Here is a 27,268-nt window from a genome sequence, read left to right as displayed (position 1 = left end):
CTTTTAACAACAAAATGTTTCTGATCCCTTTTATTTTCCCTGCCACAAAACATGGAATCAATTAGTTCCCAAGAAGACCATCATTGCTTTTAAGAACAGTATTAGAAACCAAATCTGGGCACAGGAATGCATGTTGAGTGGTTCTTCATGGCTCTGAGAATACAAAGTTGACAGCAGAGAAAAGGCTACTTATATTTCTTAAAATGCAGAAGGAGACATTCTTTAAAAAAAAAAAAAAGTCACCAGTTTATGCTGATGGTTCCAATTCACTCTTACTTTCAGTGAGTTACTTTTTAAATTAGCTCTAGCAGAAAATTTTAAATAAAAGGTTCTTCCTCATTGAAGTACCAACTTTTCCTTTTTGTTTGCTATCAAGGAAATGGCACCCCATTCCAGTACTCTTGCCTGGAAAATCCCATGGACAGAGGAGCCTGGTAGGCTACAGTCCATGGGGTCGCAAAGAGTCGGATATGACTGAACGACTTCACTTTCTTTTCACTTTTATGCTATGTATTTTTTTTACCAAACCACATGTATAAATTTAAATGTTGAACCCAAATTAAGAAGTCCTCATTTCTGTTCTTTTCTTTTTAAAATTTTTTGACCCTCGGCCTAAACATCCTGGAATCTGTTGCAAAGTATGCACATTCAGATGATTGTTCTTGTCATCATCGTCTGAGCATACCACCAAATGTCAGAAAAGAAAGTCCAACTCCCAACCACCACCAACATCCTCAGAGATAAACAAAGGGACTTAAAGACCCTTTACCAAAGAAACTCAGCATCAGTTAGATTGATTTAAGAATCCTGCTCCAGATTGCACTTTTTGAGCTCCATTCTTTGAATACACACCCTGCTTTCCTCTTTTCTTTTTTTCCAGAGTGGTACCCATTTTTCTGTCATCAGCAGTTTTAATGCTGAACTCCAATTTCCAGTAACACCCACTTTTTACTACCCTACATCTCTGAAACCAGTCTGTCAGCAAATCTTATTCAATTCTTTCTCTGAATAGTCCCAGAATTTGACCACTTCTCACCAGCCCCAGTACCAACAACGCATTTCATTAATGTTCACATGCCACTATCATCTTTTCTCCAGACTTGAAAATTAGCCTCCTCAATGGACTCCCTGCTTCCACCCTCACCTACTTTCTTTCTGTTCCTCAACACATCAGCCAGAGAGACACAATTAAAACTTACATCTACATGCTTTTCTATCCAAGCATTTCAGTGGCCTGATACACTCAGTGCACGCGCCCAAGTACCTACAATGGTCTACAAAGACTGCCTTTCCTTCACCTCCCTGGCCTCATCGTCTTTTTCTCTCCCTTGCCCTCTTTCATTACTTGTTGAACTTGTTAAGTAGACCCCATCTCAGGGACTGTGAACTAACGATGCCATTCTACTCCTTAGGGACACCAAGGTTTGCTCCCTCACTTCCTTCAAGTCTCAATTCAAGAATCACTTTTTCACTAAGACCCCCTTGGTCACCCTATCTTACCCATCAACTGCTCTCCCATCCCACCCTTACACTTCATACCCCTTCTTGGCTATGCTTTCTTCTCCTTAAGATCTACTATTAACATAGTATGTAGTTTATTTTCCTTGTTTACTATTCTTATACTTGACTAGGATGTAAGTTTAGGGGTGTATTATTTTAGGATGTAAGTTTTATGGCAGCAGTGTTTTATATCCGTTTGGCTCTCTGATCCTTCCCCAGTACCTGGAATAGTGACTGTCAAACAGTAGATGCTCTGTAAATATATTTATTCAAATGAATGAATGAAAAATATAACACGTTAATGTTGAGAAACATTGGGAAAATAAAGCAAATATTAAGTAAGAAACCATCTAGGAATTTTTCAGTACACAATGTGCCTTGCAACTTTCCCAATAATGATAGTGCCCAACCAAAAAAAAAAAAAAAACTTCATCAAGTACAAAAATACAACTGAATTACAGAACACTCTAGCTACAGTTCTACTCTCATTATACTTAGAAACCCCAGTATATACCAATACAAGCAATTTCCAGACATCACTGGTATATCCCCGGTATAACTGTGCCCCATGGGGTTAAAAAGCCCACTCTGAAGATGTACCCCATAGGGTTGACAGAAACTGGTGACTAACAATTCCTGAGCTAGTCTTACAGAAGAGCAGGGAAGTACTTTTTTTTCTTTAAAAAAAGACAAAACAAAACAAAACACCCTCTGCTTCATTGATCTGCCTTCACTGACCAAGCTTGCCTTAACTGTTTCTGCAAATTGTGTACCTTCCAAGTGTCACATGGCTTAGACAAATATATCACAAGACTCCTTTAACTGACCCCTAGAGATAACACCTCTGACATATGGCTTGCTAGTAATGACTGCTTCAGGAACATAGCTAATCTCTCCCAGTTCAAACTAGTCAAGATCACATGGCCATTCAACTAGGCCTGCTCGAGTATGCAATGGGTAACTTTTTGACATCAGGGGGCCACAAGCTGCACCCTCAGATCAGGCTAACACCAACATTTTCTCAACAGGCATCCCATGAAGAAGCATGTAACTCTGATATGCCTACAGAGAGCAGACATTACCTCACCTTTTTCCTGCCTCCAAACACCCTCACCTGCACCTCTGACTACCCTATATTCTTCACCAAATACATCCCAAGCCCCTTGGCTTTGGGGAGATGGATCTGAGATGTGTTCTGTCTCCTCACTTGGCTGTCTTATGAATAAACCCATTCTCTGCTGCAAATTTCAGCATCTCAGCATTAGGCTTGCTGCACAATGGGCAAAGAAAACTGGTTTCGTCACATCAGCACTTTTTGCACCACATGTTTAAAAAAAAAAGTAAGCATGGAGTTCAGAAAAATGTATCTACAGATGTAAAAATCCAGTTTTTGCATGGATTCTTATGTGCTCTGTCTACAATCCTCAATTTTGTAGTACACAGTTAAGTGCAAGATAATCACAAAAAATGTGGTTATGTAACTACTTTTCATAAGTAAATTTGACCTTATTTACCATAAAAAATTTATCCAAGTAAAGATTATTTGAACTAAAAAATTTTAATTCCCTAATTATAGCTGCATTTTTTATTTGTTCAAACTTAAAAGTTTAGTATTTTAAAGTCCTCATATAGAAATCACTTGCAATTTCCAAGTGTAAACCTTAAAAACTTACTTTTTACTAAAAGATGTGGATACTGAAGGTTTTGGGGTCTGGGCTAGTTGGAAGGGAGGGAGTGGACAATACAAGACCTCAGAGGCCAGAACCTCAAGCCAGAATTCTAAAATTAACTTTCCCCAGTCCTGGCCAGAGGGGGGTGGAAACAATGTCCTTAAAAATCTTTTGTCATGAAGGACTATTTAATAACCATTATTCTGGGTATATTCTTCTATAAAAACTCTACCATCACTTTCATCAAATCTTTTTTTTTTTTTTTTTTACCCCAGGCCAGCAACATGACTTTTTCCTAAATAGGTGCCTAAAATTAAAAAAAAAAAAAAAAGATTTAAATATTAATCACAAAACTTAGAGATTTAAAATACAGTCCAATTACTAAAGCCCTCTAAGCAGTCCTAAAATCAGTCCTTTCAGGATGTTTGGGAACTACAGACAATGCTAGAAATAAAATCTGCAACACTTACAATCTGACTTTTAATAATAATCTAGTTAAGGACATAATATTAGCCTTGCTTCCTGGACAATTTATTTTTGAAGAGCAAATAACTTCAATGTGCTACAATATCCCCTAACTACTCAGGTAGTTAGGTAGAAAAAGAATAATGGTAGAAAAATGGTAAAAAGAAATGGTAGAAAAACGGTAAAAGAAAATGGTAAAAGAAAAATGGTGGAAAAAGAATAATGTGCTTTGAAAATCAGAAATAAAATAACTTTAACTATGTTCATATTCTTCTTTGCAAAGGTGGGATGTGGTTCAGTGAGTTGGAAATAGGAACTTCGAGTTCTTTGGGGATCAGAATATCAATCTATTTCACCATAAAGCATATTTATGGCTCCAATGGTAATGAGGCTATGCAGAGTGTAGGAAGAAATGAAGGAAACTTTAAAGAAAGTTGCAGCGTTAATTAAATAAAACCCAGTTTCTCTAATGTTGGCAATTGTGGGAGAAGCACACTTTGGAAGGACAATAGGATTTTCCAGGCCTAGGCGTCCTTGACTTTACCTTGAAGTTTTCTCAATAATTACTGCCACTACTGTGCTGACCATAACCATTTTATCTCCTAGACCAAGCAGCTCTTTCCTCAATAATCCAGAGCATGGCCAAGAAAAGTCTCTCATGTTTAAAAATAATTTATACCAAGACTACGGGAATACAAATAAAAGGAAGCAATTCGTTCCTTGGACTAAAATATAGAATTACAAAGTCTGATTTGCCCACTAGAGCCTTAAGACTTATTCTACCCTACTTAGCCAACCACCATCTAGATGCTGTCTTACCACTGTGCATCCAGATAACTTATATTTCAGTATCACTCCTTCCAAAAGTTAAGACCTAAGGGTGATGCCATTTATTCAAATTTACTTGACATTCTGGAAATATGCTATAACATTTTTGGCATGACAGTACTTCCATTGGGATATTTTCCCCTCTTCCTACGCACTTACCTTATCCCTTTCTTCACCTTGAAAACTCCTATTCATCCTTTGAGACCCAGTTTAAGCATCTTTCCTCCATGAAGTCTTCTCTGACTGCAGTATGCAGTCATTCCTTCCTCTAAATTGTATACACCTCGTACCATATTTCATTGCAACTACTTGTTTATAATTCTGTATCCATTAGACTAAGCTCACTGACTGAAGGAATGCTGTCTTGTGTATCTCGGTATTCCTTCTTCCAGATCCAGGCAAAGTATTTATTAAATGTCTAATGCCAGCTGTCTGAATGAATGGTTAAATGTAGCTCTAACACCTCTCCTTTGGAATGAAATATACAGACTTTGTGATTACTGTGTTACTCACAGAACTCTTTTGTTTACTTCCAGGAGTTACGTTCCTCATGTTGACATTGCCAAAAGCCTGATTTCTGGATAAGCAGGTTGTTACTGGACCATATAACTTTACAACATATTCTATTCTGACTGTGGCCAAATGACTGAAACCATTCGTCCAGTAAGAGTTGTGTACTTTTGAGTAAATTAGGTTACATGTGTCCCCTAAACAAATGTTACCTTTTCCTGACCAAATGTCTTTATGATTCTCTACCTAGCTCCTTCCACTCTCATATCTTATCTTAAACCTTTTTTGGAACAGATGTTTAAAACATATACATACATACTTTGTTGAAATTGATATCACTATTTTCTTGCCACATTAGAACACACACTCATGCCATAGTTACCTCTCCAGTGATATAATTTTTATCAGTCATATTTCTTCACTTACTTAATTATCACAGACTTTAGTCAAAGTATATCTAGGTATTTTTCTGATTTTTACATTAAGCAAATCTTAAGTAAACTAGGTTGCAGCTGTAGCTATGAAAATGTTCTAGATTTCCAATCTAATGGTATAGTGATTGTCCTTAAACTTAATTCATCTACCTACCTCACTTCCTTACCCACAATCTTTCTGCTTTACATAGACTCCTCCCAATGAGTCAGAGTTGAAGTGGTGTTTTTCTGAGGTGAAAGGAATGTTTTTCTGAGTTTCAAATACTGATCTCATAATCGCAAATTCAATAATTGGTATGATACTAAAAATACAATATACATTTTACAGTTCTTTTCAAAGTTATAAAATCACATTACCTGATTAGACTGTGATACTCTGAGGATGGTAGGGAATTCATCTTTAAACTCATCTATAAGGTCCATGATTACTTTCTGGATCCCCTCAACTAAGACAAAAAGAAGTTAGGGGGTAAAAATATGCTTAACTAAAAATGTCCTAGACAAATTCAAAAGAAGACGGAACGCTGGGTCCACCTTGGGGATTTAACTCCCAGTTTCCATACCCCCATCCCCTTCACAAGAATAGTGTGCATACTTCTTCCAGAAAAGTTCTTCAACACCTGCCCACATATCCACCCAACAGGTTTGACTGGCATGTTGAGTTCCTAGTTCATGGCAAGCTTGCAGGCCTGGGCACTGCCCGTCCTCCTCTACCATTTGTGAGGGGTGAGAGTAACCTTTCCACTCAGGGAAGCAAGCGAGGGCAGAACCTGCAGTTCCAGAGAATTCTTTGTTACTGCACAATGGGTCTCTAGGAACTTGCTATAGAATCCTCTGAAATCACTCTGGGCCTAAGAGGAGGAAGAGTGTGTTTGGAGCCACAAGGGGAGGAGAAATGAGATTAAAAAATGAAGCACACTAAGGAGTTCTGCAATAGGAATTGAATTTTGTCTCAACTTCTGTAGTGATACTTCAGTTATTGGATCATCTGAGACCCTTTGGAAAGAGTTGGCATACGCTTTAAAAGAAATGCTTTACCTTTGATGCCAAGCGGAAAAGAAACACCAGCAGTTAACTCAGAAAGAGACTTATGCACAAGCTGTTTTTCCTTCACCCAAATGAGGATCACTAGGTCAGGCCAAGGCAAAATCATGAAGTCTTTGGTTTGCCTTCTTTAAAATCTCACCTTTTTGTTTTCTTCATCCTTGTCCCTTGAGTACTTTCTCACTTCAGACGACCATTATTTTCCCCTTGTCAAAGCTGGAAAGAACTGCATGTCATGCTCACTTGATTATATTGTGGGCTTCCCAGAGGGAACCAGTGGTAAAGAACCTGCCTGCCACTGAAGGTCGACTTAAAGAGACACGGGTTCGATCCCTGAGTTGGGAAGATCCCCTGGAGGAGGGCATGGCGACCCACTCCGGGATTCTTGCCTGGAGAATCCCAGGGACAGAGAAACCTGGCAGGTTACAGTCCACAGGGTCGCAAAGAGGTTACATTTTAGTATGAATAAGCTAGTTGGTCAACTCAAATCCATTTTAATTTGAAGCCTTTATATTTAACTATAGCTAGATGTATTTCTTCAGCAAGCATAAAACTGGCTGCTGGAGGTCTGTGTAAGGGAACTACCAGGAAAAGAGAAATGATCATCATAGGATCCTTCTAGCTTGTGATGCCTGCCAGATCCCCAGGTTTCACCCAGTCCTCAGTCCTCACCTGCCTGAGAACACTCTCCATCATAGCGAAACCACCTCTCTGCCCTTGAACAGCACCTGCTTCCCTCCATCATAAAGCTGATGTAAAGAGAACTATACCCTTACCACTTGGAAAGTGAAATCTACTGCCAGAAAGAAAATATTATTAGACAGTGATGAACACACGAACTGGGAGTCTACACGAAAATGAAACCCTTTATTTGTACTACTAAGATACCTGGCTATCAGAGTTACCAGAGTAACACCCGTTGGGACCTCTCTCTTGGTCATCTGTGTTCTCCACGCCCATCAACTCCCAAATTCTTTTTTCCATCTACCATCCTCAATGTCCGAGCCCCCAATTGTTTCACCTAGTTTTCTTTTCATCCATTCTCCCCTCCTAGGCATCCTGTACAATTTTAAAAAATCTATAGGAAAACATATCATGTTAATATTTCCCATACTCCAAGCTTACCTGACTCTGTTGTTAGTTATGCTAATGAAATTCTTTTCATCTTTTCTCTCTTAATGGCCTTCTCCCTGCAAAGGAAGTGATGGAAAAAGACAGGGTGATAAGTTAAAAAAAAAAAATCCCATCTTCCTTTACTTACATTTGTGACCATACCTGATAATATTTATTATTTGGGGCTTTATTTTTTATGCCTGTATCCTTACATATACTACATTATTATAGACAGTATTAGATGAAATAATGTCAGTGGCTATGTTTAGTTATTTGTTGTTATTTACAACTCATGATTGAGTATTCCATACTTAAAAATTTGAATTACAATTTTGAGGTAGCTTGTATGTAAACAGGATGCTTGTAAATTGAATTATTTGAAATGTACTAAGGGAACTTTTAAAATATAATAACTCACCCTAGATAAATCCTCCTGTAAGGTAAAGAATCATCTTTTTTTAGAGTGACTGCAAATGTTTAACTTTTAGTCTAACAATATCCTCTTTTTTATTGGAATATAGTTGCTTTACACTGCTGTGTCAGTTTCTGCTATACAACAAATTGAATCAGCTATATGTATGTGTATATATCCCTTTTTTTGGATTTCCTTTCCATTTAGGTCACCACAGAACACCGAGTAGATTTCTCTGTGCTATACAGTGGGCTCTAATTAATTATTTTACACATAGTAGTATATATATGTCAATCTTGGTCTCCCAAATCATCCCATCACCACCCCCTTCCCTCATACAATGTCTGTCTTTATCTCTGTGTCTCTATTTCTGCTTTGCAAATAAGACCATCTATACCATTTTTCTAGATTCTACATGTATGTGTTAATATTATGATATCTGTTTTTATCTCTCTGACTTACTTCACTCTGTAAGACAGTCTCTAGGCCCATCCACATCTCTGTAAATGAGACAGTTTCATTCCTTTTTATGGCTGAGTAATTTAATATGCCATTGTATATCTGTACCACATCTTCTTTATTGATTCCTCTGTCGATGGACATTTAGGTTGCGTCCATGTCCTGGCTATTATAAACAGTGCTGCAGCAAACACTGGAACTCAGGTATTGTTTTGAATTATGGTTTTCTCTGGGTATATGCCAGTCGTGGGATTTCTGGATCACATGGTAGTTCTAGTTCTACTTTTTAAAGGAACTTCCATATTGTTCTCCATGTTGGCTATGACTGTCAGTTTACATCCCCACCAGTAATCATCTTTTTAACATGAAAAATAAATACCTGCTAATATCTTGTAAGTACAGATTTTCAAAGGTATTTCTCTCTCTCTCTCTATATATATATATATATATATACACACACACATACATTTTGCTTCTCCTTTAAGATGGTTTAATAACTATATTCTACAACTCCAGTTGAGTACCATTAATATGAAGTAGACCTGAGAGCCTGAAGGAAGTCTTCAGATAGTTACAGTAAAATGATAGACCACACAGAGGACAGAATTAGCAACAATAGTATTGCCATACAGCTTAGGAACTTCTGAGGTTGGTTAGATGATAGGAAACTGGGAAGGCCAGATTTCCTGTTGTCTGTTTCCTACATCACAATATAAACTTCATGAGCCCAGGGTCTTTGGTTGGCTCAAGGTTATATTCCCAATACTTAGATAATGCTTTTACAGTTTTACACAAATATGTCCTTAATGGGGCTTCTCTGATGGCTTAGCAGGTAAAGAATCCTCCTGCAATTTGTAACATGTCTTGGGCAGGATGAAAATTTTAATCATTAACAAAGTCTGTGTTAATGATTGATTGCGTGAGGGGGAGGTGGAATCTTCCAGAGGGACTGAGGGGCAGTGGCTTACTGTGAAGGACGCAGGCCGTGGAGTTTGAGCCTTTTGGAAGACTGAAATCATGGGGTCCAGAAACTGATGCCTAGTTCCATTTCACTGGTGTCAAAAAATATTTCAACTCTTACATTCTCACAGGGAGAATGAATTGTGTGCTGGCCACATACAGAGGTATTGCTTTGATATTCTTAGACTTCAAGTTAAGCTCTAAAAAAACTCCAGCTGCAAAAGCAACATGAACAGGTTGTGAACAGTCCATTATCTGTTAAGTTCCCACGCTTGAAGAAGCTAATGTGAACTCACCATGTGATACTCCATTTGTATAATAAATTATGAAACTGGAAAAAAAAAAGTCTGTGTATGTCTGTGTGAGTCACTCAGTTGTGTCTGACTCTTTGCGACCCCAGGGACTATAATAGTCTGCAAGGCTCCTCTGCCCATGGAATTCTCCAGGCACGTATGCTGAGGTGGGTTGCCGTTCCCTTCTCCAGGGGATCTTCCCAATCCAGGGACTGAACCCGGGTCTCCTGCACTTTAGGTGGATTCCTTACCCTCTGAGCCACCAGGAAGCCCTACCAAAGTCTTCATAGAGTCAATTAACTAAAATGTCAATGCAAAACACTTAAGATACATTACATACAAACAATAATGTTTATTAAACACCATGGGAAGAAAATGTGTTTTCTCCACGTACAAAGTACTACATTTTAACTGAGTTTCCCTTGATAGTGACATAACCTAAATAATTAACTGAATTAATTCAAGATGAGCTCTATAAGGAAATAGGTACACTGAGAATGCTTGTCTTTGATTTTCCTTTACACTTTTTTTGCTAAATAATACTGAATAGATTAACAGCAGTCTATTATTCTATATATATGAGAATAGAAAATAAAAGTGTACAAGTTCATGGATTTAGTACTGATAAAAAATTATGTAAGTGAAAACATACAATGCAGTAAAGGTCGAAAGACTATATATGTAAGTTTTTTCAAATATTTACTTCTAAAAAGTAAGCCCCAACTAAAAATTGAAAACAAATTGGAAAAAATTAGTTGCATATCAAATTGGTTACAAGACCTACAAATGATTTGAGTGGCTTTATATTTTTAATTGAAGTAGAGTTGATTTTCAGTACTGCAGTTATACAGCAAAGTGATTCATACGTGCGTATGTGTGTGTCCATGTTCTTTTTTCAGATTATTTTCCATTATAGGCTATTACAAGATATTGAATATAGCTCCCTGTGCTATACAGTAGGCCCTTGTTTTTATTTATTGGGTTGACCAGAAAGATCATACTGGTACAGAAAAGCCTGAACGAACTTTCTAACCAGCCCCATATTTTATATATAGTAGTGTGTATTTGTTAATCCTAAATTCCTAATTCATCCCTCCCCTTCCTTTCCTCTTTGGTAACCGTAAGTTTGTTTTTTATGTCCATGAATCTATTTCTAAATAAGTTCATTTGTATTAATATCATATTTTAAGATTCCATATATGTGTTATCGCAATATGTCTGTCTAATTTACTTCACTTAGTATGATAATCTCTAGGTCCCTCCATGTTGTTTCAAATGGCATCATTTCATTCTTTTTGATGGCTGAGAAATATCCCTTTTTTTTGCTTGTGGAAAGACTGTTTTCATATTGGAGTGGGCTGCCATTCCCTCCTCCAAGGGATCTTTCCAACCCAGGGATTGAACCTGAGTCTCTTGCCTCTGTTGCACTGCAGGTAGATTCTTTACCATCTGAGCCACCAGGGAAGCCCTTTTCATATATTATACTCTGATAAAGAACTTAAATGGACTTATATATAAATTAATATAAAATGATACCTCTGGTATTGACAGGTTTGAACTTGTACTCCTTAGGAACAACCATAATCCTTGAAATGATTGCATTAATGACTTCCTGTCCTCAGTCCATTGGAAGCTTTTGTTTATAGGAATTCATAGGGCTCATTTTTGTTTTCTTGAAATGCCATGTAGTTATAAATTAGTTGTAGACATCAGGTGCTTCTGATGAACTGAAAATCTGACTTTTGGGAAACTTCACAGGTTTCTTTATCTATCATGTAGGTGATTATATATGGATACATTAAAAAAAATAAGACTGGGATTTTTTTTTCCCTTCAACTTGAAATATTATCCCTGTATATTGCATGAATGAGAGATTTCCCCATATTTCCATCAGAGTAATATACTTGCTTTAATTCTTAAGCATGAGTGAACATGATACAAAAATATATGCTGACTTACTTGTGAAGAATGCATTTAAAGCTATTTTAAATGTATTTTAATTTGTGAGACTTTACTTATTAGGAAATTGGTTATTATACTTAATGCTCTAATCTGGTGGTAAAGGTATTCTTAAGAATTTGCAAGTAGTTTAGATTTTCAAAGCAGAATGGGAGAGAACACTGTATAACCATCCTGCTGCTCCTTCAGTGCAGTACAGTAAAACTCTGAAATTAAAAAAAAAAAGGGCAAAGTAAAACACCATAATGTTAAACAGAATCGACAAGATCATCATAAACTCATGATTTTTAAAAATACCTTTTTTCTAGCAGTACAGTTAGAAACACTGCCCCCTCAGTAGAAAAGAGCACATCTAACACCCAGGTCCTAGGCTTTAAAATACCACCCCCCCTTCTACTAGGAACCAGGACTCCTTGAAGAAATAGCTGATAGCAGTCTGTAGCAGCAGGAATATAGGATGAAGCAGGGAGATCTCAGGCCAGAAAGGAAGAAAGCTTTTTGAAGATTAATGGGGCCCTACGAGGAGGACACAGAAGCCAGCTTGAAGGAACTACGAAGGCATGATTCCATTTATATGAAGTTCAAAACCACTCAAAACCAAGCAATGTATTAGGAGTACACATATGCATGGTAAAACTATAGAGAAAAGACCAAGGGAAGCATAAACATAAAATTCAGGACAGTGCTTACGACCTCTGAGGAGGGAATGAAGAGATGGGATTGCACAAGGGCATACAAGGACTTTGAAGGTAATGACAGTGTATTTTTTCTAAAACTTAATCACGTGTGCAGGTATCAAAGTATTGCAATCTTTATCTCTTGCAGCAATTTGTAAATGTATCTTCTCAATATTTAATAAAAACAATGAAAGAAAATAACCTGATGAACAAATTGCTGTAACAACTTTGGGAAAAAATTATCATTAAGGTTATTCCAGTAACAATGGTAAGGGTATGTCTTTCAGTCATTAAATATTAAATAAACAACTATTATGTGATGGCGTAGTGAATAAAATAGGTGAAAACAGTTGCTCTACTGGAACTCACATCCAGTGGAACAGAATCAAACAATTTGCTATTTTCTATGGACCAAAAAAAGCCATTTCTTTCATTAGTAACTTGCTCAGATTTTGAAGTGAATGTTTCACAACTGTATTCTATATAACACTTGAAAAAACTAACTACATATGAGATAAAATATTCTTCTGATTGAAAAGATCTTATTTTAACCTGAGAAAAGTTATGTTATAAATCTATGTTTTAGACTGAAATCTTCTTACAGCTCCCTCATCAAATCTGTAGACATAATTGCAAATAAGAGTTTTTGAGCAGCTATGCATCTTCTGATAGACATCTTCACCTTGGAAATAGGCAACCTAAAATTGAAACCTTTCAGGAAAAGCAATATTAAACACATTTGAGTATCCACAGTCCACATATTTTTACAGCCTTCGGTTAGAGTCTCAGATTCATCTACTTCAAGTTGTAATGTCTGCCAGGCATGACTAAAAATACAGATTTTGTATTTTGGTCCCTTCCCCTGCAGTCACAGAATGTATAGCTTAATTGCCTAGATGCTTAAGCAGATCTCCCTGGTCAAAGCAATAATATTCAAACAAGATAAAAAAGAAAAAATTGGTCATTCCATGTAATTCGACATAGGTATAAAAAAGAAAACTGTTCTGCATTAAAAATTAAACACTAAAGGATACATTCCACTCTTTCTTTGACCCAACACATCTACAGCAAGTTGATGACATTTGTTTAGAGCTGAGCCCAGACAAGATATAATTCACCATGTGCAAATTTATCTGAATTTGCTACGAGACAACACTGGTGTCCAGTCAGCACCAACTAATCCTCTTAAGTAAGTTAAAAGTATAATAAATTGCCTATAATCCTAAACTATGAAGGCTATAGACAATAATTATAATAACAATACCCTTTATTTTAAAATGAAGTCCCCTCGACCAATGACTTAAATTGCATCTGCCCAGTTTGTAGTTGGTGGCTTCCCTGATAGCTCAGCTGATAAAGGATCTGCCTGCAATGCAGGAGACCTGGGTTTGATTCCTCAGTTGGGAAGATCCGCTGGAGAAGGGATAGGCTACCCACTCCAGTATTCTTGGCCTTTCCTTGTGGCTCAGCTGGGAAAAAAATCTGTCTGCAATGCGGGAGGCCTGGGTTTGATCCCTGGGTTGGGAAGATCCCCTGGAGAAGGAAATGGCAACCCATTGTGGTATTCTTGCCTGGAGAATCCCTTGGACAAAGGAGCCTGGTGGGCTACAGCCCATGGGGTCACAAGAGTCAGACGTGACTTAGTGACTAAACCATCACCATCAGTTTGTAGTTAGTACTCAATTTTCACACAAACAAGTTGATAAAACCCCAAACTAAACATATCTAAAATGCATTATCTAGGCAGTTAAAAGATTGGAAAAGCAAGCTTTGTTTTTCTTTCAAAGGATGTAGTAAAGCCAGATTATTTTTTCAGATTCTATTTAAAGATAGAAAACAGGATGATTTTGTGGGCCATGCATAAGTTCTACTATGTCTATCTGTGTGTGCGCTCAACTGCTCATTTTCGTCAGACTCTTTGCGACCCCATATAATGTAACCCCATATAATGTCCATGGAATTTTTCAGGCAAGGACACTGGAGTGGGTTGCCATTTCCTACTCCAGGGAATCTTCCCAAGCCAAAATTGAACCTGCATCTCTGACATCTCCTGCATTTGGCAGGCGGATTCTGTAGCACCTTGATGAATCAAGCTCTGAGGAATTTAAAAAAGTATCCCCACCAAGGAAGTGGCAGAGCAAAGACCCTTGTCTAAATTCTGTTTTCAATATTTTGAATTCTCTCGTCCAACATACTGCCTCTCTTAGTTGGAGTGAGTGACTTTCAAGAGCAGAAAGAAAAAGGAGACAATAACAATAGGAGAAATACTCTAAGATGGTCTAAAGTGAAAAGTGAAAGTGAAGTCGCTCAATCATGTCCGACTCTTTGTGACCCCATGGACTGTAGCCTACCAGGTTCCTCTGTCCGTGGGATTTTCCAGGCAAGAATACTGGAGTGGGTTGCCATTTCCTTCTTCAGAGGATCTTCCCAACCCAGGGATCGAACCTGGGTCTCCCGCATTGCTGGCAGACGCTTTACCGTCTGAGCCACCAGGGAAGTCCAAGATGGTCTAAGAAGTTTAGAAAAAGATTCACATGATCGGAAATTCTATTATGGACAGCTTTTACCTTTTCAATCAAAATCTGAGTGCCCACTGTACACCAGGGACCTGGGACACAAAAATGAACATGAAAAGTCCTTGTTGCAGGTAATATAAAACAGTTTCAAAGACAATTACAATAAAATATTATAAAAGCAGTAACACAAAGTGCTCTATGCAAGCAAGAGAAAGGGTGTCAACTCTGAGAGGCCAAAGTCTGAAAACCTTTTGTTTGGTAAACACATCAGACGCTGTGCAAGAAACTGGGGGCAGTGCTAAGTAAAACAGGTGGGATCGCTGCTCTCACAGAGCTTGTATTACAGTAGGAGAAGACACAGCAAATGAATGTCATCCCATGTAGTAATAATATACTATACTGTACTATAGCAAGTGAAACTGAACCATGTATAAACTGAGAAGACTAGGCCATTACTTTATGGAATGTCAAGGAAGCATGCCTGTGAGACAGTGAAGAACAACTAAGTCAAGGGCATATGCCCCTTCATATAGTTATTGCTTCATCTCTGGGGCAAAATCAGTTAGTTGTTTTTTATTTTTTTAAACTCAGCACCTTTATTCTGTAAGGCTTCCCTGATAGCTCAGTTGGTAAAGAATCAGCCTGCAATGCAGGAGACTCCAGGTCAGTCTCTGGGTCTGGAAGATCCCCTGGAGAAGGGATAGGCTACCCACTCCGGTATTCTTGGGCTTCCCTGGTGGCTCAGCTGGGAAAGAATCTGCCTGCAATGAGGGAGACTTGGGTTCGATCCCTGGGTTGGGAAGATCTCCTGCAGAAGGGAAAGGCTACCCACTCCAGTATTCTGGCCTGGAGAATTCCATGGACTGTACAGTTCATGGGGTTGCAAAGAGTTGGACACGCCTGAGCAACTTTTTCACTTTAACCTTTATTCTGCAGAGAGTTTACCTTCAGGCTCACGGTGTAATTCTCCGTAACTCACACTGTCTTGGTTCAGTTTCCATCCTTGCCCAGTATGAGGAAGAAAGATCCCTTTCTCTCTTCATCATCGACATGACCGCTCTCGGCGAGTCGCGGGCCTGCGCCCATCGTGCTGAGCGCTGTCCTCACCTGGACCAGCTCCCCCGGAAGGGCAGGCCCCACATGGGGCTGCGTGGCTCCGGGTGCCCCTCGACCACCTGCAGGTCAGGAGCCCGGTGGAGGCCGCCCACCCACCTGGGCGTGCAGACACTACCACGGCAGCCCTTTGGAGCCCTCATTGGCCTCCTGGCCACAGCCTTCGCTTCCACCACAGCCCGGCTGCAAAGGGGCAGCCCAATACCTGCCTGCGCCCCCTTCCACACGTAAGTGATGGGAGACCCGAGGGCTGGTTCCCGCAGCACGTGCCGCAACGTGTGATGTCCATGCATTGGAGCAAAGCCAGGCCTGTGATGAGGAAACCTGGGACAGAGTCCAGTCGCCAGCCTCCAGGAGGTTCTAGAACCCCTGGAGTTGGGAGTTCCAGTCCTCAGGGCCTGTGCAAAGGTAGCCTGCCCACGGCCAGATATGGCACAGGCATCTAGCAGAGGTTGTCTTGGCCTCTCCTCCAAGACCTTATTCCTCCCCCAACTTTGCATGCCCTTGGAGGCATCCCAGAGGACTGCTCTTCTGCCTAAAATCCCAGACACTCAGGTCCAGGTAGGTGTTCGGACCTACCGGTCAAGAAGAGCAAATGGTGCTGAATGTGCTTGGTTTCACTTGTGATGAAAACTGCAGGCCCAACGGATAGGGGTCCTGCCAGACAGACATCATTTCGAAGAAAAGGGAGGATGGTTTTTAGGGAGGAAGCCTAGCAACAGTATCAGAAGAAAGTTAATCCCCAAAGCTAACACCTTTTCAAATTTTGTCAACTCAGTAAAACCTTTATTTTTCAGAGATTTCTTTACCCTCAATTCATTCCCCCACCTAAAGTATCGAGTTTTTTGTTAAATCACACCAATAGCAACTTTGGAAAAATCACAAAAAATAATGTGCTATGACGTGATGTGAATATGGAAATCCTACGATTAAAAGGCAAGAGACCCTGGGATATTAGTGTCGGGGCTGATCTGACCACCTGTAGGAACTACCGTCACTTAATCCCTCAGCTCAAATTTATTAATCAGCAAAGTGAGGGAGTTGAAATAGAGATCTTCAAAACTTTGTGTCTGACCTTAGCAACTGTCCTACATTATCACTGATAGTCATTACATATTTTGGTAACTGTAATTGCCCCAGGATCAAAGCCAAAAATTAAGGCACTTGGTGCAGGGAAATCAGGCGTGCTGCAGTCCACAGGGTTGCAAAGAGTAGGACACGACTGAGCGACTGAACTGACTGAGACCTCCCCGTCCTTCGCTACCTCCCAGAGTTTGCTCAAACTCATGTCCATTGGGTCAGTGATGCCATCCAACCATCTCATCCTCCGTTGCCCCCTTCTCCTCCCACCTTCAATCTTTCCCAGCATCAGGGTCTTTTCCAGTGAGTCAGCTCTTGGTATCAAGTGGCCAAAGTATTGGAGCTTTAGCTTCAGTCCTTCCAATGAATATTCAGTGTTGATTTCCTTTACGATGGACTGGTTTGATCTCCTTGCAGCCCATGGGACTCTCAAGAGTCTTCTCCAACACCACAGTTCAAAAGCATCAGTTCTCTGGTGCTTAGCTTTCTTTATAGTCCAACTCTCACATCCATACACGACTACTGGAAAAACCAGAGCTTTGACTGACTATACTGACCTATGTCAGTAAAGTGATGTCTCTACTTTTTAATATGCTGTCCTACATTTGTCATAGCTTTTCTTCCAAGGAGCAAGCGTCTTTGAATTTCATGGCTGTAGTCACCATCTGCAGTGATTCTGGAGCCCAAGAAAATAAAGTCTGTCCCAGTTTCCATTGTTTCCCCATCAATTTGCCATGAAGTGATGGGATGCCACGATCTTAGGTTTTTGAATGTTGAGTTTTAAGCCAGCTTTTTCAATCTCCTCTTTCACCTTCATCAAGAGGCTCTTTAGTTCCTCTTTCCTTTCTGTCATAAGGGTGGTATCATCTGATCACCCTCCATAATATTGGTGAGCCTCATCCAATGAATCGAAGGCCTTAATAGAACAAAGACTGGCTTCCCCTAAGAAGGAAGTCTGCTGGCAAACGACCTTTAGACTTGATATACACTCTTCCCTAGGTCTCTAGTCTGCTGGCCTAACCTGCAGGTTTTGTATTTATCAAACCGCCACAATTACATGATCCAATTCCTTAAACCTCTCTTTTATATATAGTATTTTTTGTATGTACACACACACACTTACATAGCCCATTGTCTCTCTTTCTCTGGCTAACCCCAGTGACTGAAACCAGCCCAGTGAGCCCTTGGAGAGATGCTGTAGGAGAAGCCAGGGAAGGAATATATCCTTTCTCATCCTGCTCCCTCTGATCTCCCCACTGACTATATGCAACTAAAAGGCAGAAAGGAAAAGGAGCCTATGGATACAGTTTACACAAGCTAGGTTTCCAGCATACAGAGCAGGGTGGAGATGAGAGACAAGCAGGCCTTGGGCAAAGAAAGAGTTAAACTCATTAAAAAAAAAAAGGTTTAGAAAGCTTTACCATAAAATTCAGAAAAGTAGTCACCTTCTGAAGCATGAGAAGGTAAGGATCCAGAAGGGATACATGGGTTGGGGGTATTTCCTTATTAGAATGTTGACTAAATGAGTGTTTGTCTTATAGTTATCCATTAAACTATACATCTATGCTTTGTACTTTTTATATATTTCATAATTTAAAAGTTTAAAGAAGAAAACAACATTTAGCCATAAGAACTTTTATAACATATGAATTCTAATAGTCACAGTCATTTTCCAGGTGAGCAAGTTCGTAGCACTTAAAACGAGTCTCTTTAAAATACCAGAAAATTTATTACAGACAGTATACAAGTCCTGACAAGTTAGAGAACTAAGTATCTCAGAACTCAAAACATTTTTTAAAAAGTTGCTTCCAGCCAGAGGGGGAGGAAAGAATAGTACCTGGAGACTTGGACATGTTTATTCACACGTGCTGAGAGTAAAGAACAGTAGAGAGGTAAATGGTGAAGACAGGAGAAGAAAGGGATGCAGAGAAAGAGCAGCTCCCTGCAGGGTCAAAAGGGGAAGCCCATCGGGCACCACCAGAGCAACTAGCCTTGAGTAAGATGAAGGATATTTACTGCACTGGGACTGAAGGAAAAAGAAGAGGATATATGTGGTTGCAAGTGAGTTTGTCAGCTTAGCAGTGGGAAGCTGAGACAGTTCCCCACCTGATGCCTCCTTCTTCTCCCTGATGAAGAGGTGGTGGGCAGTGAGAAGGCTTGGACCACTTTGGAAAACAGCAGCATCAACTACGTTTGCCAGGCGGTACCGAATGCCGATTGAAGAATGCAGACCATGAATTGGTAGCACCATTAATCTGCAAAGTTTTGTGGTTTTCTATAGTAAAATTTAGCAACCCAGAGATAGCAACAGGAAAAAGAGAGAAGTGGGAGTTCAGTTTCTCTTGGGTCTCAGAGAACAGAAATTCTTCAGGAGGATGGAGAAGTAATGGTCTGGTTCTCCTCCTCCACTCAGACTGGAATTCCACAAGGTAAACCGAAAACTTTCAGTACAAAGCTAAGTATGGGCAAACCTAGATGATCGGGATAAGGTATAGTTGGGCCGGTAGTAAGAATATCAGGAAACGGGGCATGTTGGGTTAAACTGGCTATAAAGTTTTTAAGAAGAATTTGCCTGAGAAATGCCCTTCTATTGAGTAGTGGGTGGTGATGGGGTCCAGACTGGCTCTAGAAGACTCCATGTTTTTAGGTCACTCCTTGATGTGAGAATCTAGAAGTAGAAAATACAGGTGCATTATACACAGTTGTCTGCATACCTGTTTAGCAGGTTATCAAGTTCCTTTGAAGTATTTCTTAAGAAGCATACTTAGAAGGTGCCTGTGAATGTGGTGCCTTTGAGAAATCCATGATTCTCAAGAGCTGACTCACTGGAAAGACCTTGATGCTGGGAGAGATTGAAAGTAGGAGGAGAGGAGGGGGACAGAGAATGAGATGGTTAGATGGCATCACCGACTCAGTGGACATGAAGTTGGGCAAACTCCGAGATGGTGAGGGACAGGGCAGCCTGGTGTGCTGCACCCACGGGGTCACAAAGAGTTGGACACGACTGAGCGACTGAACAACAAAATTGTGAATGGCTACTGGATAATCTTCGCAGCTAATCCCATCATGCAGACAGCTATCAGCCCTTTGGGCTTCCCTGCTGGCTCAGAAGGTAAAGAATCTGCCTGCAATGCAGGAGACCTGAATTCAACCCCTGGGTCGGGAAGATCCCCTGGAGGAGGGCATGGCAACCCACTCCAGAATTCTTGCCTGGAGAATCCCATGGACAGAGGAGCCTGGCAGGCTACAGTCCATGGGGTCACAGAGTCAGACATGACTGAGCAACTAACACTTTTACTTTCAAAGGGCTGAACCTGTCAACCAGAAGATAAAACTTTAGGGAACTGATCAAGGCATACATTCACTTACTGAAGTTTGCTCTGGAAAATAATGTCTCCATACACAATTTAATGCTGCCATAATTCTAATTAAAATGTAAACTCCTTGGAATCAAAAGGTCCTATACCTTAGGTGCTTTATAAATGTCTGTTGAACTGAGAAGGTGACGAAGGGCTTCCCTTGTAGACTTACCTAAAGGGAAAAGAAAATGCTGGCCACATATCCTAGATTTCCAGGCCCGTTGAGAGTTAACCTTGTGATTGTAAATGAATAAATAGTTTACACACTGGCCTCTTGTGCACTGGGTTAGCACAACCTTCAGCCCTTGCGTATGATCAACTCTGGACACCCTGACAAAATAAAAGTTCTGGGCTTGCAAAAACCAAGGAATGAGCCCTGGAAAATGTGACTCGACTGAGGCAATGTCATCCTGAGACCAGCTTGAGCAGCCCAGCTGGCCTCTCCCTGTGACATTTCTAGCATGGTGGTTTAGAACAGTGACTCTATTTAAATCAATCTGTCCTCCTACCATAAAAAAATCTTTGAGATCATGGTGGAGTCATTAGCAAAACATTGTTGTAATCATCGTTAATGCAAGAGGACTGAGTAATTTATTAGAAATCACAGTGAGTTAATAAAAAGCACTGGCTGAAATATGCCTCCTAATTCTAGAGTCCAGCCCGGGGAGTGACGAATTGTGTACAGTTTATGACTGTTCATGGGTAGCGACCTAGTAACAGACTGTTCCATTTCAAGGCTACAGCTAGTGAGTACTAAAACACCTGTAATGAAACAAAACAAACTCTGCTTTTGTGTCTGTTTTGTATTTTTTGTATTATGTGATACTTCACTGCTTCTTGCATTATGCCAGGGTTGCACATTTCTGAGTGTCTCATTCTTTTTGTTCATAGAGCCATTGACCTTTCTCACAATTCTGAAGAGTTCAACATAATGACCCATAAAAACAAGATCTTTTCCAATGTGGTAAACATTCCAATTACAACTACTGATTATTCTTTTGTTTCTATTGACCCACAAAAATATAGTTTCTTAACTAATCAGTTCAAAAAAATTGAACTGCTTTCTAGATTTCACTAGAGTTTTCTTGCCCCTCAGAATTTCATAAATTCTCTTTAAATTTCATAAATTCTCCTTAAGTCATAATGTAAAAGGCCTATCCTTTCATTTTACCTGGTGCCAAGTAATTTAACTATTACCTTTATATTAAATCAACAACAATATACTATGGTTTAAGGACACCGTTTGAGAAGACCAAAAAAAAAAGCTTATGGTGGGCAACTTATGCCGTTACCTGGGTGGCACATTAGGCATTGGGAATGTTAGGGCTTTACTCTACCTCTCATTTTGGGGATATTCAGTGGAAAATTTGAGAGGCTCTGCTTGCCACTGGGATTCATCCAGAACTGACTTTGCTTTTAGCTTCCCCGATTTATCACTTCACGGAGGAGGGTTTGAATGCCATTTAATGTAGATTGAATTGCCTGGCCTCACTCTAGTCTTAACTGGGAAGGAGCTTATAACTAGAACATCTTGAGGAAGCACATGAAACAAGCCCCTTCATTAGCAGAAACTGTATTTGCCCTGTAGGAGTTGGGCACTTATTGGTTGAAAAGGGGGTTGGATCTGGCTACAGCGGGGGTGGGGTGCGGGCCAAACCGGTACTACAGCTGGAGAGATGATAATAATCACACAAGCCCAGACGTTTTACTTTAAAAGTGAGAGGAGACAATACCCATCGACAATAATTCTCCAGTCCCAGATTTAGACTTTTTAAATGGAAAGGGCTCTAAAAAACAAGTGTGGAGAGCAATGCTAGTAAAAATGTGTCCACAGGGATCTCTGGAAAAAGTGACAGAAGCAGGACAAAAAGGAAGAGAAAACAACACCGTTCAGATAAGCTGAATGATCTGTTATAATGACAAAAGGACTATTCCCCAAGAATACAAGTTGGTGACTTAGTAGTTAATGGTATCAGTAGGGCTTGCCTCAGAAAAAAAAAATCACTAAGAAAATTTCAATAGTTGTTCACTGTAAAAAGCGTTTAACTGTAGACAGGGTCACAGACGCAAAAGTGGAAAGTAAAAAGCAAGTTTCTAGAAAAATAAGGATCAGCAGTACTGCATGAAGGTAGAAGTCATGTTAAGCAGCTTGTGATAGCTGTTGAATGAAATAGGAGAACACGTGAAAGCATGCTTGTGAAGTGCTCCCATCAGGACGATGCCTAGTGGACGGCCTTGGCAGGGATGCACGTACCTGAACTGGTCAAATAAAAGGCGTATAAGAGATGCGGAAGGCTTAGGGGTTTACCACTGGAAACTGCGTAACTTCTATTACAGTTAAAACTGGAAACAGATGATAGGAATATTGAAAACAATCTATTTTTTAAATATATTTCAGTTCTGCAAAAAGGAGGGCTAGCAACAAAATATTATACCATTCAAATTTAATATCCTATATCTGTAGGTCTACACATGGAAAACTTCACAAGATATTATGCATAAATAAATTATACAATTAATATGCTTGATTATGATATTTACAAATATTTTTTCCCAGGGCCAAATAACAGCAGGCATAGTAAAGCCCAAAAACCCAGGTTTCTTTGAAGTTCAAACCTTTGAAAAGTGCTGGTAACAAAGAGGCAATCCTGATTCCAAGGAATATATGTTCTGGCATTTTTAAAGCAACATTTTAACTGAAAAACGGAACAATTGTTTGAAAAACATAATTGGGCACAATAACACTGGTGAATAGATATGTTCAAACAAACACACAAATGAACATCTTAGACCTTTTCTGAAAGAGCTTACAGTAGTTGGCTCCGTACATGATACGGATTCTCACTTCAGCTTCTGCAAACAGAATGAATGATATTGCAGCCGTGTAGTTTAGAAGAGATCCACAAATTTAGAAGAAAACTGCTGACTGTTTCTCTAAGAAGAGTTTCCCAGGTAATAAAAAGAGGAACATCAACTTTTCTCAAGACTGAGTGTATGGTTACTGACTCTGCTACCTGACTTTGCTTGCATTACTTATGTGAAGTACTGCAGGCTCTGGTGGTTTAAAAAAAAAAAGAAAAAGCTAATCTTGAATTCTGTGATTTTTCTGTAAATTTGCAAACGTTTATCTTTCATTAGATTAGTTAGCACAATACAAATACATTTTTCACTGGGCTGATTTCTAGGCAAGTAGCTCTGCGGTTTATCTGTGTTACCTTCTCCTATCTCCCCCTTACTTCCTCTCTCACAGCCGCCCTTGCAGCAGCAGCTAGCCCAGCGTCCTGGTCTGCTTCCTGGCAGACCAGGACTCCACTGTGATATCCTAAGCTTCCCCTCTAAGACACAGCCTCAGACGCCAGACCAGTAGTCTACAAATTTTTTGACTGAGCACCCTATCGTAAGAATTTTGAGTACACCCCCAGTATCTTTATAAATGACAAGCATGTTACTGTTAATATATCGTGACCACAGTAAAACACATTGAAATAGAAAATTTTCAATAGATAACGATGAAGTAAATCACATAAAAAAATCTTTTTAATGTATTACTAATAATACAAAATATACTTTTCTCTAGAATGTTACTGCCAACAAATCTTTTATGGAGAATAACAACTGAATACGCTTCATGAAAAAACTAAGATCATGACATCTGTTCCCATCACTTGATGGCAGCTGGAAGGGGAAAAAGTGACAGGTTATATTTTCTTGGGCTCCAAAATCACTGCGGATAGTGACTGCAGCCATGAAATTCAAAGATGCTTGCTCCTTGGAAGGAAAGCCATGGCAAACCTAGACAGCATATTAAAAAGCAGAGACATCACTTTGCCAACAAAGGGCAGGGAAGTCAAAGCTCTGGTTTTTCTAGTAGTCATGTATGGATGTGAGAGTTGGACCATAAAGAAGGCTGAACACTGCAGAATTGATGCTTTTGAACTGTGGTGTTGGAGAAGACTCTCGAGAGTCCTGTGGACTGCAAGGAGATCAAACCAGCCCATCCTAAAGGAAATCAACCCTGAATATTCATTGGAAGGACTGATGCTGAAGCTCCAATATTCTGGCCATCTGATGCAAAGACCCGATACATTGGAAAAGACCCTGATGCTGGGAAAGATTGAAAGCAAAAGGAAAAGAGACCAACAGAGGATGAGATGGTTAGATAGCATCACTGACTCAATGGACAAGAATTTGAGCAAACTCTGGGAGTCAGAAGAGGACAGAGGAGCCTGGCGTGCTGCAGTCCATGAGGTTAGTAACAGTCGGACACAACTTAGCGACTGAACAACAACATTATCTTTTAAATCTTGGTTCAACATTTTGTGATACAGCAACATAGATGTCTGCTTTTATGTTCAGTTTATTTAAAGGCTCTCTGAAAAGAGCTCAACAAGATATGGGAATTTAAATGGAAGAAGTGCTCCATTAGCTGGGTTGCTAAGTCATATACTCCAAGAGATAGTGAAGGACAGGGAAGCCTTGCGTGCTGTAGTTCATGGGGTCCAAAGAGTTGGACATGACTTAGCAATTGAACAACAACACCAATTTATTTTTCAGTCTTATCATTTATTATGCAAAGATTTTGGTTAAATCTGATGGATACATTTCCATCTTACCTAATGTTATTCAAATGGTTTTAAAAAACCTATAAGATGACCAGAGTTTTTATAGGTTACATGCATTTTCAATCACAAAACACAGAGTGGGTGAGGGATTGCTGACTGGAGCTAGTTATCTAAGTTTGAATCACAGCTCCTGGATTCTCACTATTTTACTTGAGAGGCAAGTAAATTAGCCTCTCTAAGCTACAGTTTTCTCTCCTGTAAATTAGGATAGTAATAGTAATAGAACCTACTCGATAGGGTTATTCAAAAATTTAAAAAGTCAGTATTTATAAAGCACTTAATATATCTGGCATATGACGTGACATGTGTGTGTACTTAGTCATGTCCGACTCTTTGCAACCCAATGGGCTGCAGCCCACCAGGCTCCTCTGTCCATGGAATTTTTCAGGCAAGAATAACTGGAGTCGGTTGCTATTTCCTCCTCCAGGCGATCTTGCCTACCCAGGGATCGAACCCACATCTCCTGTATCTTCTGCATTGGCAGGGGAATCTTTTGCCACTGAGCCACCGGGGAAGCCCCCCTGTCTGGCATATCCTAAGTGTTACTTAAGCATATTAAGAAATACAGGGAGAATTCTCATGACCTGCAGCTGCTGCTAAGTCACTTCAATTGTGTCCGACTCTGTGCGACCCCATAGACGGCAGCCCACCAGGCTCCCCTGTCCCTGGGATTCTCCAGGCAAAAACACTGGAGTGGGTTGCCATTTCCTTCTCCAACGCATGAACGTGAAAAGTGAAAATGAAGTTGCTCAGTCGCGTCCGAGTCCTGGCGACCCCACAGACTGCAGCCCACCAGGCTCCTCCGTCCATGGGAGTGTAATACTTAAAACCACTTTTAAAATCAGTTGGGCACTATCTACCAAAATTAGACATACACTTACCCTGTGATCTAGCATATCCACCAAGATACTACATTTTAAAACAAGAGTAGTCTTTGGTGGCTTTGCTTGACAGTTCAGTTCAGTTCAGTCGCTCAGTCGTGTCTGACTCTTTGCAGCCCCACAAACTGCAGGCACGCCAGGCCTCCCTGTCCATCACCAACTTCCGGAGTTTGCTCAAACTCATGTCCATCGAGTTGGTGATGCCATCTAACCATCTCATCCTCTGTCGTCCCCTTCTCCTCCTGCCTTCAATCTTTCCCAGCACCAGGGTCTTTTCCAAGGAGTCAGTTCTTCGCATCAGGCTTTGATTGGAATAGGTCAAAACTAGAAATAACCCACACGTGCATCTAAAATGGAATGGATAGGTAAATAGTAATTCATATATCCACTGGATGCTATTCAGCAATAAAAAGGAATAATAGGGACAAACCACAGCTACAACAACATAAATAAATCTTACAAATGAAGATGAGCACAAGAACCAAGACACAAAAAAGTATATAGAGTGTATAGTGTATAGAATATATACAGTGTATAGAGTATATAGAGTGTATATATAAGACTCAACTTATACAAAATTCACAGACAAGAAAAAACAGAATATCAGCTTAGGAATGCCCATATAGATAGTAAAACTGTAAGGAAAAATAAACAAATAGTCATCACAAAAATCAGGCTCACGATTCTAAGATAAAGAACTGTAACTGAGTAGGGGCAGCTGTGAGTGGGGGGCAGTGTGTGTGTGTGTGCACCCTTGCATAACTGCTGATAACGCTCCATTTTCTGGACCGGGAGATTGCTCAGGAATGCTTACTTTATAATTATTTATTAACTACATGCATCAGTATTATGCACTTTTCTGTGTGTGTTATATTTCACAGTGAAGAAGTATTTTTAAAAACTGCTATACAAGTTTTGTTTTCACAAAATTAACCTTAGTTCCCGGCTCCAGCTTCTTTGCTGGGAAAACTGCTTATGAGAAATACCTCAAATGAATTCCATGTGGTTGCTCTCACTGTCAGCTTGGAATCCTTCCTTCCTTTAAACATTTTTTTTTTAAAGTCTAAGTAACTCATTCACTTACAGAAGTTGTGCATAAAATAAAGTTTGTTTTCTTAAAGTCAATTGTTGAAAATAACATCGTAAGTTGTATTAGAGAAAGAATATCTTCTCTACTGTAGCTTTCCTTTAGTGGCCCACAGAATTGTCATTTTAAAATGTATTTCATTACTGAAACACAACCTAGTAAATACCACACTGAAACAGAATCTATTCAACACCACAACATGAGACATATTGAAAACATCTGTTCTTTTTGTTTAACACTATAGTAAACTTCCCACATTGCGTAACATGCTCCAATACTTGTGTCT

General features: G+C 39.7%; 1 protein-coding gene and 1 pseudogene across 12 annotated transcripts in view; one reads left to right on the top strand and one right to left on the bottom strand.

The window, feature by feature from the left end:
- The window catches only part of SPATA9 (spermatogenesis associated 9), a 53,975-nt gene that overhangs the window by 21,212 nt on the left and 5,495 nt on the right, over window positions 1–27,268 (bottom strand). For 4 of the 12 annotated variants that reach the window (XM_043464633.1, XM_043464634.1, XM_043464629.1 and 1 more), the window contains 2 exons: window positions 7,577–7,641; window positions 5,765–5,853 (listed from right to left, as the gene is read on the bottom strand). In XM_043464633.1, coding sequence (XP_043320568.1) covers window positions 5,765–5,830 — 66 coding nt within the window. In that variant the 5' untranslated portion in view covers window positions 5,831–5,853; window positions 7,577–7,641. Of the gene's footprint in view, window positions 1–5,764; window positions 5,854–6,002; window positions 6,571–6,593; window positions 6,668–7,576; window positions 7,642–9,403; window positions 9,423–11,224; window positions 11,854–19,747; window positions 19,876–25,895; window positions 26,243–27,268 lie in introns of those variants that run through there. The other 8 variants (XM_043464630.1, XM_043464632.1, XM_043464625.1 and 5 more) reach the window with 7 other exon arrangements.
- Window positions 6,980–9,627, top strand: LOC122440806 (annotated as a pseudogene).

This window comes from Cervus canadensis, chromosome 4 (assembly GCF_019320065.1).
Source record: "Cervus canadensis isolate Bull #8, Minnesota chromosome 4, ASM1932006v1, whole genome shotgun sequence".
Lineage (NCBI taxonomy): Eukaryota > Metazoa > Chordata > Mammalia > Artiodactyla > Cervidae > Cervus > Cervus canadensis.
This window is presented reverse-complemented; position numbering and strand designations above follow the sequence as displayed.